Genomic DNA, 14,903 nt, shown 5'->3' with positions numbered 1-14,903 from the left:
CTCGATAGTCAAGGAATGGAACTAGTCTGCCTGCAATAACTAACTGGACTCCATATTAACTTAAAATACTTTAACTGTTATACTGGACTGCTGCCTACACAGCATGTAATCACCCATATGAGGATGGGTTCCCTGTTGAGTCTGGTTCCTCTCAAGGTTTCTTCCTGTTGCCTTCTCAGGGAGTTTTTCCTTGCCACTGTCGCCCTCGGCTTGCTCATCAGGGACAATCACATTATTATGACTCATACACATACACTGTTCATGTACTGTTCTTTGGTTGTGTAAAGCTGCTTTGTGACAATGTCAATTGTAAAAAGCGCTCTACAAATAAAATTGAATTGAATTGAATTGAAGACACATCCAGCTAAAGAAAAGCACAATTAACCTTAAGAAAGGACACAATATTAGAGTTGGTTGGATGTGGATGTTTTAAAGATCTGTGGGTTATTCTTAAATGGAATGAAGAGCATGGCTATGAAACTATGAAGAGCAAGAAGGAGAAATGATTACATAGACTGTGATTTATTTAAATTCCTTTGCAGAAATGGCTAAAATGTTTAATGTATCTGTACACAGAAAGCATCATATCAACAGTGTGCAGAAATGAGTATTTCAAACTGCTCTTTCTCTCATTGCTCTTTCATCCTCCAATTCATATTCAAATGTGCTTTATGGCACGAGGAAACACTTTTTCTTGCCAATGCAATTCATGAAAAATGAATGATCAACCACAGTGTTGCTCTCTATCACGCCTTTTACACTCTATACTGCGAGGCTGGGGATTCTTTCACATGGACACAACTTGAGGAAATAGAAGACATAGTATGAGACTGTTTGTCTAATGTCTTGTTGCGAGGACCACTTTTTCAAATCTCTGAATCAATGGCCAAACCCCTCTTTTTGTCTGGAGCATTACTTAAGCTGCTACCAAGCTGTGACTGGAAAAATCTCCTGCAGACTCTAATTAGAGATGGCATTGCTTTATCAGAACTAATGCACTGCTGGAACAGATTGTCTCCTGAAGATACAGGAAGCGCTCAAACCTGCAGAAAAAAAAACCTTATACTACTTTCAATTCATTCAATTTTTACAATCAGCACTAATGCAGCACAGTAAGTGACTTCTAATTATAATGTGTCAAATTATTTTGAGACCTCTTCCCCTTATGTTCCTGTTAAATATAACTTGGTGGGAATTGGGCCTCTTTTAGCTGACAGGGTTGTAATAACTGATCGTGGAACAGCTCAGCAATTAAGGTGGATTTAACAGAATAGTTAAACACATTTGTTTTTTCTGGCTGCATGGATGGCAGCATGGTCCATTAGTTAGTCAGCACAGAATGATATTTCAACAGCTATTGAAGGAACAATATGTACCACTGACAAGAAACATCTAGAAGGGATGCTGCACTCGAATTATTTGAACATACATGAATGAACTAGAGACAACATCACAATTTGACAGTGTCAAACTACAGTGAGTCCTACATCACATGTTAAGTGATGTGTTAAGTGTTAACCTAAAGCAAGTGCTTCCTGTAATAGTGGCTTAAACCGGATCAACGTTCAGGAGGAGTTTTGGACCATTCAGAAATATTTTTAGGATGACAGGTGTGAACAGCTGTCTCGAAGTCATTCTATAGCAACTCTATTGGGTTGAGTTCTTGTTCAGTTGAGATTTTGTGTGTCTGAAGTCATTCTGTAGTAGATTTGATTTGATGTAAAAAAATACATTGTGCTGCAGCATCACCCAACATATACTGAGCTTCAGTGGACAGCCACCCTGACATTATCCTGTAGGATTCCCTCCCTGACGACAAGCTGCTCATGTTATTGGTATCATAGTGCAATGGCCCAATGGGATGTGGGTGTTAAAATAAGCATTGCTACTACTACTATGACCTTTTAGCATGAATGCTAGTCATTACTTCAGCACCACGTTCTGTTTTTCTTTATTAGTTTTGTTGCTTGCATTGCCTGCTCTGTGCTTATTCCATTTGACTTTGTTTAATAAACCTGTTGAATTATATCTTGTCTCCTTTGTGTTTCTGCATTACTGTCTTTATAATTCAGAAAACTAACAGTTATATACCAGGTCTCTTTTGCCCCATGTTTTTGGAGTAACTGTGAGAAGCAGTATGGAGAAAGGTCCAAGGCCTGTTAGTGAGAGAAATGGTTTGTATCTAAATCTTGACAACTTGACAAGATAAGAAATTTAGACTTACTTTAATGTACGACACGATGTTTATATCTTGTTTAGTTTGCTGCCACCATAAATAAACACACACGCATGTAAAATGAAATGACGTACCTGGGAATGACTTGTCAAACACCTGTTAAACTGTGCTATAATTGTAGATATTGGAAGAGACAGTTAATACACACGCATGTCAAGTTCATGCTTTGTAATTTACAAAGATGTGAGTGACGGCATTAAAGTCCTTCAAGATGAATATTTCTGAAAGGTATTAATATGGTGCTGTGTATGTGGTTACAGCCTAAAAGACTTCAACTATCATTACGCAAAATCTGATTTTCAGGTTAGACAGTATTTTTTTATTATTATTTTTGAAGCCGTGAATGGCACAGTGAGGTGAAACATGTCGTCAGATTTTAGGCTCCAGACCAGGCAAAAACATAAAGATATATTTGCATCTATGAAACTACTTTGCTTTAGTCTCAATAAAGTGTAAAAAGAAATCCCTTCTTTCTTTTGACTTTATGATCCCTACGTTTTTAATTATTGTTGTCTATGAAATGAAATTGCTGCCACACAATACTTAATACTTCATATCGTCTGATAAATAAACTTGATATTTATATTTACTGCACAAATAACAAGTTCTCCATCTGTCTTCTTCTGTTTCAGCTCAACTTTATCCTGTTTGTGAACATCGTGAGAGTGCTGGCCACTAAAATCCGAGAGACAAATGCAGGGAGATACGACACCAGGAAACAGTACAGGTTTGTACTGAACTAACTAATAAATGAAGCTGGTGGTTGGAGTTGATGGCCGTACAAAGCTCAGCACTATAGTACTAAAAACTACCTGGAAATCATATGTAAGATCAGGTCTGTTGTTAGCACTTTAAAAAGGTTAAGGGAAGATTAGTGAAGTGACCTTTTCCTGTATTAAACCAAGTGATTTGAAGGCACAAACATATAAATCATAATCAAATAATAATCATATTAATAGTGCTGTCATGAAGTGGACGTTGTACTGCATGATTGACAGCTGTTGTGGCAGAGAAGATGCATGTAGTTTGGAAACTTGTTACTGAAATGTTCAGTATCAGCATATTTGCGACTTTCCAAATATGTAAATTAACATTTTCTCATTACTTTAAGAGAAAATCTAATTTTATTTCCCACAGAACATATTTGCTGTTGTAATTGTATAGAAATGTAATTTTAGAGATAGAATTGCTGTATGAGTAATACACTCAAACACACTCTCTCTCTCTCACACACACACACACATACACCGATATAATGCATTTTGGTGTTTTCACTGCATCATCTGCATCTGCATTCATCTGCAATTATCACTATTATTCTCTCCTGGTAGCGCTGGCGTCAGTGTGTTGGTTAAAAACATTATCATTACAGCGTATTATGTAAGAGCAGCACAATTTTGAATGCTGCAAGAGAGGTTTTGTATAGATGAGCAGGCTGTTAATTAAAAAAAAAATGACAGTGATCAGGTGCAGTTAACTAAAAGCCATGCTGGAAGATGAATGTAAGCCAAATTCATGTAATTTCATATACACACACACAGAAAAATACGTAGAGTAAAAATACCCAAAAAAGAAAGGAAGAAAGCAAGTGAGGGATGATAGTTATCAACAACTTGCAAAGACTTGGACAGATTCTTCCCATTGATTAAACCTACACTGTGTTATCTTCAGCAGGCTGCTTGTAGTAAATGTAGTTAAACTACTACTACTGCAGCTACATATCGTTCACCGCTGCTTCAATTTGTGTTTTATTCTCTTAACTTTAACCATTATTTTCATCAATTATAACACTGAGCTCAGACAATGTGGTAACCTAAAATCTAATAAAAGATCCCAGACAGTAAAAACAACCTCAACTGCTTTGATGAGAATAGGAGTGACATAAATCTTTTATTATTGACATTACATACATGCATTTTATTCCTACAGTCCCTCTTTTGTTATTTTAGAAATATTAGAAGCAAGCACAGTTAGTGTGTGGGCGCTAATTAGTGAGTAGTTCTGGTGGTCATCCTTCAGTTGCAAGTGCAAATATGGTCTGTTGCTGTGGTGACGCTGTGCTAATAAAGCACCCTGTTGAACTGGAAACTTCATGCTCACTTATACTGATACTGACATTACATGTAGATACCACTGCCTTTTAGTACTAACAGTGTACAATACTAAATATGTGTCACAATATGTTGTCTAAATATGATTTCACTGCAGTCTGACTAAAAAAACATTAAGTGACCATGGTGAACAAACTGTATGTAATTTAACATATTATGGTACACATATGTGAATTGATGTGGTTATTAAAAGCCAAAGCAATGAACTGAATATTTAGTTAACATTACATTTACATGCATTACTTTGGCAGAAGTTCTCATCCAAAGAACAGTAAACTGAAAATCATATGCATTTGACAATTTAGCGCACCCACATAGAATGACTATCACAGATGAAGGCAGGTGAATATAGACAGATTCCACACTGCATCGGCACTTTCTTATTTCTCCCAACTTGATTTGATGAATTTTCATTGCCTATAGTGCTGTAGTTGTTTTTTGTAAACTCTGCAATATTCCCAACTGAGTTTAAACAGCTGCATCAAGCTACAGGAGAGTTGGTTTTCCTTTAATTTTGGATCAGAACATAAGGACACTGGCACAGCACAACACAACACTAGCCTAGCTGTTTATAGCATGCCTCAAGCTCCTACTAAATACAATGCAGAATCTCAGCAAGGACCTTTGCAGTTTTTCAAAAACAAACAAACAAAAAACAAATAAGCAGAAAAAAACATTACTTATCGAGGCTGATTTCAGACACTCCATGGGCAAAAAGTGACAATATTCATGCCAAGATGAGCTTCTGCTCATATAAAGAGCCTGGAATTGTAATAAATCTTCATTCTGTGAAACTCTCATTAATGAAAAAAACAACAAAAACAAAACTTGACAATAAATTTCTAGCCTGGCATGACAAACTGTCGGCAACCATTTATCTAGGCATTACAGATTGAACATGAGTAAGTACTTACAGTACAGTACAGAGAACAAAATCTGATGCAAACCTAAAACATTATCAATATGTACTGTGATCATTGATGTAGGACAGAATTTATAACAGTACACAGCATCTAGACTTTCTTATTTCTTTTTTACAGAAGTTTACAGAATGTACTATCAGCTAATCAAGCTCTGGTTGGAGGGTGGCTTTTATGAACAATAGGATTTGAACAGGCTATTTATGATACAGTATTTATGAAAAATAACATGGCAGCCGAGCAGCGCACTTTCAGTATTAATTTTTGTTTGGTTTACATTAGGAAAAGTGTGTCCTCTGGATTCAACACGAGACTTGGCTTCATTACATTTTGTGATGCAGTCTCATCATTTAATAGACTTTCAGCATTAAAAGAGCATCATTTCTGCTTAACAGCACTGCACAGGTCTTGGCAGATGAAAATCTAGGACCTAACCTGTCCTAGTTTTTGCCTTTTTATTTGCGGCTCATCCTCAGTTCAGCCTGGTAATTGTGGAGTTTGATGATCACCAGCTGAGGATGATCAGTTTTCTGCCCAGGGGTCTGGTGGGCCCAGTCTAACTATGTTCTTCTTGGCGGTGGACAGACTGAGCATTGTTGGCAGCCAAAATTGGATAGGATAATCACCCTCTGGGCCCTCTTTCAGATTCAGGACTCATATATTGTCCCGTCCCGACATATTTGGACAAACGCTCCAGGCCACTGCTGATTTTGTCCAGGGTGTTGTAAGCTTGGACAATATCTGTTCCATAACTTTGCTAATGTTTTGAGTGACCTCCTGAACCAAAGCGGACACATTCAGAGCACTCATTTCCATGACGTGAGCTTCTACAGATGTGCGTGATGTGGTTTACCTTTGTTTTGCAGACTTTTCTCTCTGAGATTGTTGCTGGACTTCGTAGCTATGTTATAATGCAGCAAGTGCAGCTTCTGGAGGAAACACACCACTTAAAACTTTCAAGGAGTTATACAGAGAGAGGGAAACTGCAGTGACAAAACCTTCAGCTAGCCATGGTACCGTTCGCCCTCTTCCAGATGGTCTTTATAAATTAAAAGGAGAAAAAGAAGTCCGTTTTCTCAGGAGGGCTATCTGAGTGTTAGCTGTGATTGTTTGATGGCTGTGTGGCACTGGCACTGAGATTTGTGTTTGAACATGGTATGATGCATGTAAATGAGCCAGCTGGGATGTTCAACACAAAGTTCACTACTGTGTTTACCAAATGATGCTCAGAACTGCCTGATAGATCACAGTGCACGTCGCACATCTCCTTCAGTGTTTTGAAATTGGATTCTTAAGAATAAAAAAATGATGCTAATGTATTTTAGTTGTATTTGTAGAGGCTGCAAGTTATTTTACATCCAGAATCCAAACAACTGTGGAGTAAAGCTCACAAACAGATCACAATGTATTAAAGACGGCTCCAGTAGAAATATTTACTGTACATCGCCACCAGGAAAATATCTCTGGGGAAAAGTTATATTACAAAACAAATTCAAACATCTGCCATTTCTTGAGTTACATGTGCAGCTTGACTGGATTCTAACTGAAGCCAGCAGAAATAATAAAAAGCTGTTATACGCTTTGAGAAGCAGAGGCTGGGTGTTTGCTGGAATAGTAATGCAGCGTTCCCCACGGTAAACCTAACCACTAAACTGAGAAAAGTTCTGCATTTAGTGTTGGGAGCTCTGGAGCTATAAATTCTCTTAAAAATAATATTACCTCAAAGACAAGTTATACATTTTCTCTCTTACTTATGTATTAAATCTAGACGAGACTCATCTTCGTCTCTGCTAGGAGTGCTTGTCATCAAAAATTCATTACTTATCTCAGTGTCTGAAGTGCTCGAATCCGTTCTCAGTAACTCAGTGAACATACAACTAATTAGCTGTTAATTTACTTCATCTCCCTGTAGTGACTTCCATTTAATTTGATGTAAAACTAAACATGTCTGTTAAACATGCCTTTAATTATTAAATATTCAAAATAAAAATACTGCATTACTTTTATGACATTTTACACGTTTTTTTTTTATTTATATATTTTTTAAATGGGTGAAAATGTTAGTTTTGTCAGTTATTTCAGTTGTACTATATGCTGGCAAGACAAACTTTGGAAACATCTACACACTTATCTATTCCTTTTATCTTTACTTGGTTTTATTCAATAAATTACAGAAGCTTATTTACAAGAATACACTTTGTGATGTCTTAGGGAACCATTCAGTGTATGCAGTGTATTCAATATCTGTACTCTCTTCACTTCAGGTTACTTCGGCCAAAGGAACCACCTAAGATAAAATATTTATTTACAGAAAACTAGTTCTCAACATGTGGTACAAACATTCCTACAGTATGACAAACTAAAGTCATGAAATCTGATCAGGATAAATGCTCTGTCTCTGTCTCCATGTCTGTTAATGTGATTGCACTTTTCTATGACACATTCGCCAATAAGTAAAAGCATAATAATGAGTGTTATAGCCATTGTATCTCATAATAATCAGATCTGTAACTCATAATTATGCTATACATAAATCTTATTTATGACTTGCTATCTCATAATTATGACTTTGTATGTCATAATTATGAGATCTGGTCTTTTCTTTTTCTTTGGTGAGTGCAAGGCACTTTATAAAACACAAAAAAGAACAACATAAAATCTTCCTTTGCAGCAATTACTGCCTTACAAATCTGTGGCATTCAGTATTTGCAGACATTCAGGTGTGATTTCCTACCAGACCTTCTGGAGCACTTCCCGAAGGTCTGCTTTGGTGGCTGGTTAGTGTTCATCGATCTAACTTCTTTAACACCAGCTCAGTGGGGTTCAGATCTGGTCATTAAGCTGGTTCCAGCCATCAGAGAAAGTTTTTCAGCAGCTACTTTGTTTTCCAAATAATTCTTTCACAACTGGGAACAATGTTTGGGGTCATCGTCTTGCTTTAAAATGAAGTTATCTCCAGTTGCCTTGAGGAAATGGCTTCTGTAGTATCGAAAAGTCTCCATGCTAATTGATGATGCTGTGGATGCGATGCAGATCGCCCACTCTCTCATTACCAAAGCATCCCCAGATCACCATAATTCCACTCACTTCCACTACTGCATCCGACATACTGCACTGTATGTTTTCTGCTCTGCGAACCACATGAAACGTGAACTCAACAATCCACAAGACCTGGTTCCTGTTTCCTTTTCTTTGCAGCTCTGACCTCCTGGGCAGCAGTGAGGCATCTGTTCCTCAAGTACACTCAAAAGAAGTTGTTTTTCAGGACAGATGAAGTTGGGCCTTCCACAGCACCATGTGTCCTGACTGGTCGCCAGAGATATTCTGCAACTGGGTCCGCAGTGTACATCTTTTAAATAAATCTTTTGTGTGTGTGTGTGTGTGTGTGTGTGTGTTCACAGGAAATTGGCAAAGTCAACCCTTGTACTAGTGCTGGTGTTTGGCATTCACTATATCATCTTTGTTGGGATGCCTCATACATTTGAAGGACCAAGCTGGGAGGTCCGCATGTACTGTGAGCTGTTCTTCAACTCATTTCAGGTGCTTTTCTGAGTTCCTTTCTCTTATCATCATACATGATGAACTCTTCACATTATATAAAGATTCTGCTACATTAGGTCTAAAATATTTCCTGCCTGTGCCTGTACACACATCAATTAGTCATATCAAGTGTCAGCCAATTTAAGGTTGGTCATACATTCAAATCATGTAGCTTCATTAGCCAAACCCCCAACCCTGTACATAGCCCTAACCCAAAACTAATTTGTTTTAGGCACGGCTTTCAGTCGTGTGCCAGACGAGCTTCGTGCTAAAAGATCTGCCCCTATTTTAATCAGTCCAGCTGTCTACACAAACCGCACGCTGACTCGCACTATACACATCACATTCTGCCATATTTTTATTTATTTATACACACTTTAGTTTACAGTATTTTCTTCTGTTTATGCACATAGCCACAGTGGCTGCTCAGAGTGGTAGTAGAAGAAGCTGAGTCAGATTGCCCGGAGGTTATTTGAAGTCTATTCTCTATACAAAATCCAGGTAATGTTGAATTGTGACCTCTAAGGTGTCACGTTGTGCTTCCCACATACTCAACTCAGGTACCCTCATTGCTTGCTCAAACTGATTCTCTCCACATGGTATATAGTTTATATGCAAACATGGCTGGTGATTGTATATTGAAGTCTGAATGGTTCCAAAGTGCAGGCGACCTACAGTCTCTACTGCACCCAAATACATATACAATAGAACTAAAAGCAGTCCACACACACACACACACACAGTTTCAAAGTATGTGCCTTCATATAATATACAGTATAATTATTTAATATTTTTCTAAATCTTTGTGGTTTGCAGTGCTGTACTTGACTTCTTGTTAAACGGAAATCCACTGGCCATGACTCAACTTCCAGATAAAACTGAATGTTACATTTGATACCCAATTACGGTTTTTATATGACCTTCGCATACAAAAGTTGTTTAAGAGTACTGTGCACATATTTATGCCTTAACTAATGTAATGACTTGTCAGTTTGACCCTTATGTTAATTGGCAAAAGAACTTTTCAATGGAAAAAAAAAAGTAGTTGGAGCACAATAATTTACATGATAGGAACCAAAAATGAGGCTTTCTGTATATTAGTAGGAGATGCCTTTTTATCAATTCCCTTTTAACACTTTGAATATTTGGTTTTAATGCAACATACCAACAAGCTAATACCAAAATGTTGTCTATGGGTTTAATGTACCCTAATAGTAAAGGGACAGTGTCAAGGGTTCACTAAAAATTTATTTTAAAAAGTATAGTGTCCAAAAGAGCCATCATTCTCATTAGTCAGTTTGTTAAAATGGTTCATTATTCGAAGCAACTGATCTTTGTAATGATTAAAGCTCACAATTATGCCATAATTACTAAAAAGGACAGTGTGATGTGTTCACAAACAGGATGAATGAGTCATGTTAACTTTATGTGGAAATGGAAATCACATACATAAGGTCACGTACCTGTTTAGTTTTGTGCGCCCGCATCTAGCAGATTAACCTTATTATAGAATGTACCCAAATATGTGACCCATGCATAATTATGCACGACAAATTACTCAAATTAGAAACTGTAGATGGAGCATGTAAAATTCTTGTTGAAATGTGTCGGCCAAAGGTTTAATCCACCAAAGAGGGAACTTTCATTGATAAAAACAGGTAATAATAATAATAATGATCATAATAATTAGAGTTATTTTAAAGAGTAAGAAACTAATTTACCAACAATGGAAGGGTTGTTTGGTTTTGCAGAGTTCTGTATGTGCACCTCTGGCAACAAAAGCCATTTTTATTTCATACAGGTATTGTTGATTAGAGACAGAACAAAAGCACAGTTTCTACTAAAATAGGCACCAGAATTGTACTGTGCCACCTGATAGGCCAAAAAAACAACCCAAACAAAATTGCCAAACAGACACAATAGTGTGAGATATACAAGAATGGCCATGCACCTGTGTGAACATACTAAACATTGATCTTATTTGGATATTTATGTGTTAAGGTCTATATATCAACTTCACAATTATTTATTATCTGCCCCATTTAGAATCTAATCTGGTTTTGTCCACTACTCTATTTTATTTAACACTGGTAGATTAAATTCCATGTCAGGTGTCTATTACTTTGCACATCTGCAAGACCACACTTATTTGGCTTTAAAACTAATACTACTAGAAAATCTAAATCCCTTTCATATAGTGAATCTAATAACTGGATTAGTATTACTTCTATTAATTGAAGTGAAATGGAAATGTGTCATTAAGTCAAATGCTACTTATTACATGTGTCCAGACAAAAGACAGAGCCTTACCCTTAGGTTAAAAGTGTTTGGTTATTTATCTTCTATATTGTACACAAGAATCTAAAGATGAGATCACTACGTGTCTTCCATAAAAAAAACTAATGGATGTACCCACTCACATATTTCTACACACGTGCTCTAAACCAAACCTGAGCACATGCAGAGTATCATTGTTGTGCAGCTGACGTTGAGGAAAGCAACAATTCGTGCCAACTTAACTTGTGAGGAGACTCTGGTGCTAAAATCATGTACTGGGCCCTAATTAACCTTCTGTTCCTTCCACTCTGTTACGAAGCTGGAGTACTATCTGACCCCAGTTTGCTGGGTTTTTCGAAAGTGATAATTAATTATTAAATTAATTATTAAAGCCTTCATGGTGAAATGCACAGCTTACAGTTTTTTAGCGAAATTCATTGTTGTGGTCTCTGCCCTGCTGGAATATAAATATATTTAGAAAAAGGAACGGAACTGCACAAGTTAATACGTTAAAAAAAGCGTGAAGTGTGTACAAATACCATGAAAAGATTCTTATGTATGACAAAGTATCAGTGGTAACAGTCTATATTGTCTTGCAATACAGTATACTTGGATTTCAGGATACTAGGCGCAGTTACATTCTCAGACAGCTGTGTCAGATTCTGTCATGAGTAAGGAGGGGAACGAGGCAGGAATGAACTAAAATAGGATTTATTGGGTGAAACTACAAAAAACTAAGGGGGGTGTCACACTACAAAAACAGACAGGGAAACACGAAGAAAAAGTGACAACAGAAAACTCCAAAATGGCGTGGAACAAAGTAACAACTCAGGAATCAAAGTACAAAACAAACTGCTGCACGATGGCAGGAAAACACTCACTGAGGAAAAACAGGTAATAATGTCCAGAACTCAGAGGGGGGAACATAGTCCAGAGAATCCAGGGGGGAAGCAGACAGGGCTGAGGAGGCTGAGGAGGACAAGCAGGAGCAGGCAGGGTTGAACAGGCTAGGAACAGGTTTAGAAATGATGATGATCTGACAGGGGACAAAGGACTGAGGAGAGTTTATGTAGCCTGAGGGGAACACAGGTGAGTCCAATGTTCAGCTGATTGCTGTGAGCAGAGGGAGAGAAGGGGCTGGTGGCCGGAGTCCAGAGGGAGAGTGAGGGAGGAAAACCAAGGCCGGCCGGGGCCAAGCCGAAACCATGACAGATTCGTCTAGTAAAATATTTTATTCCATCTAATAATACTGCATTTGTCATAATTTTGTCTGCTGATCATTGGCAGCAGTGTGAAAATCTTTTGACTCTTTGGTAACATAAAAAAAAAAAAACAATGGGACAACTTGGGACAATGATTTCTAAATGCTAATGATGATGACACAATAATGCTGACCTCCTTGTGAACAGGTTGAAACAAGCGATTTAGATCAAGTTCATAATGTCTGGTGAATCTGATTTGAAACACTGAGGGAAGAGCTAATTCAGCATAGGAATATAAAAATGTTGTTGCATTATGGTTTATTAAATTAGAACAGTCGCTCAGCCACACAACAAACTCGAGCCTTTAGAGACACCTGAGTTCTGGGGCCTGAGGACGGTTGCTTGTGGATGTAATCCTGCCTTGGCAGCCTGGTATTTGTGCCGTCCGTCTTGTGTATATAAAGGGGTGCTTTCTCATAGAAATGTATGCTACTTTAGTGCCATGTGATTCATGGTAATATCTGATATGATCTTTTCATTTTCAGTCAGGCCTTCTGTGTACTGTACATTTGGTTGTTTCCTAGGATTCAAACTTTAATACAGTTCCAGATTATGGAAGTCTGATTTAAATATAAATTTGATGTGATTGGACTAGAGAAGTAAATGGTGTTCATAAGGATATTATTTTAATGGACGGCTGTTAGAATGTACTTTTCTGAATGCTGTTCTTCTCCTCAGAGAACATTGTGTTGATTTAGGAACTCACACATTCTTCCTCACAAAAACACACAAACATAGCCACATAGACACACACCTTCCAATAATTTGTCGCCGTCACACTGACACCGTTTCCAACTTCTTATCTTAGCAGGAAGCAGGAACATGGGGTGAAACAGGTCAGAACAGAAGAAGTAAAAGATTACCATTTCTGTCTCTCCATTTATTTTCAAGGCCTTTTAGAAACAACTGGGTGATAGCTGGTGACACAGCACTATCATTACCTGATAGATAACGTTGGTATTGTACTCAGATAAGAATGACATTTGATAAATGACTGATCACTCTATTACCTATTGCATGTTTGTTCTCATTTTTTTTAAACTTTTTTCTTCCCAGGGCTTCTTTGTGTCCATCATCTATTGCTACTGTAATGGAGAGGTGAGTGGACAGTTGCATTCATCACACTGATACATCTTTTATTTATTTATACTTTACTACTTTACCTCTACTTGCACGAATCAGAAATATGAGCATAGCATATGTGCAGCTTCCATCTTCTACTGCAATAAAACTCTGCTGTCAAAAAGCATGTATACAGTGAGAGTCAACACTAACCGAACCTTACAGAAAGCACAATAAATAAAATGAACTACAGTGCATTTCTAATTAAAATAACAGCTAAAAATTTGTTTAATTACTCACAGCCACATACAGGATAATGGAGGTTCTAACTGAAGTGAAACATTGACTTAACCTACAAATGTTTTTGTTTCTTGCCCCCTCAAAAGGAAATTTAATGAGAAATGCTTTTATTATATTAGTTCTTGTTTCTTTCTTTTTTGTCTCCACCCACTAGTTTGAACATTTAGTGCTCAACACTCTGTCTGCAACCAGAAATGTCATTTCTGCCAGTTTTATCTGCACAGAAACCTCTTTTTTTTTTCCTGCCCGTTTTTCTTTTTTCCTTTTGTGATCTCTCGGAGCACCCCTTTCATTCTTCGGGGCCTTTTAGATGGACGTCAGTTCAAACAATTCAAAATTGATTTGGCCTGCACGCCACTGTGTGACACCGAGCAGGAGCTGGTCAGAGGATCTGACCGGTCTGACGGGTCTGAATGTAGAATGCGAGATCAGAACAGCAGAGTTGTAATCTGATGCCAAGCCATGCAATGAATTAAACAGTAATTCTTAAGTCATGTGTATAATAAAGTGATAAACAGTGAATAAGAATAGGAGACAAACATGTTCTCTCTTGCTGGTACCAGTCAGGAGTCTCGCTGCTGGGTTTGAATAAGCTGCAGGTAGTGCCAAGTAGCGAACAGGTATAGTGGTTTTAATTAACTGCCATATCGTCACATAGCTGAATTTAAAGAAACGATACTCAAGTAGGCAGAAAATTGTGCAATAATGTCTAATGCCACTAGAAAACGCTAGGAAGCACTGTTCAGCATATGTAGTTGTCTGTGCCCACCCTCCTTACTATTGTAACAATTATCCACAAACCACCCTCTTTAATGGGGCATACTGCAAGTTGTGATACAATTTATAAAACTAATAATTACACTGCCAAAGCAGTTAAGTGGGAGAGACGAGGCTGAATGACTATGTCACGTTAACAGAAAACACACATGGGAGAAAGATATGACTGAAATTCTTTGCCGAAGGGAGGAGGTGTGTCTGCAGTTTGATGTTTGATGCAGGAAATGAGCCGTTACACCGAGTGATTTGAGGCTGGAAGTGACGCTTGGGGGTCAGACATAACTTAAAGAGGCTTTTTCTTGAGGTGCTGCAGTAATAATCCAGCTAATCTATTCTATAGACAGTTGAGAAGGGAGTTTCAGAGAAATGATTGACATTGATTAATGTAACCATAGCGTGCTTTTCTTTATGTTTGCTT

General features: G+C 37.6%; 1 protein-coding gene across 1 annotated transcript in view; it reads left to right on the top strand.

The window, feature by feature from the left end:
* The window catches only part of pth2ra (parathyroid hormone 2 receptor a), a 53,412-nt gene that overhangs the window by 36,824 nt on the left and 1,685 nt on the right, over positions 1–14,903 (top strand). Inside the window, exons 10-12 of the mRNA XM_026376639.1 lie at positions 2,869–2,963; positions 8,669–8,807; positions 13,403–13,444. Coding sequence (XP_026232424.1) covers positions 2,869–2,963; positions 8,669–8,807; positions 13,403–13,444 — 276 coding nt within the window. The remainder of the gene's footprint in view (positions 1–2,868; positions 2,964–8,668; positions 8,808–13,402; positions 13,445–14,903) is intronic.

Source organism: Anabas testudineus, chromosome 21 (genome assembly GCF_900324465.2).
Source record: "Anabas testudineus chromosome 21, fAnaTes1.2, whole genome shotgun sequence".
Taxonomy (NCBI): domain Eukaryota; kingdom Metazoa; phylum Chordata; class Actinopteri; order Anabantiformes; family Anabantidae; genus Anabas; species Anabas testudineus.
This window is presented reverse-complemented; position numbering and strand designations above follow the sequence as displayed.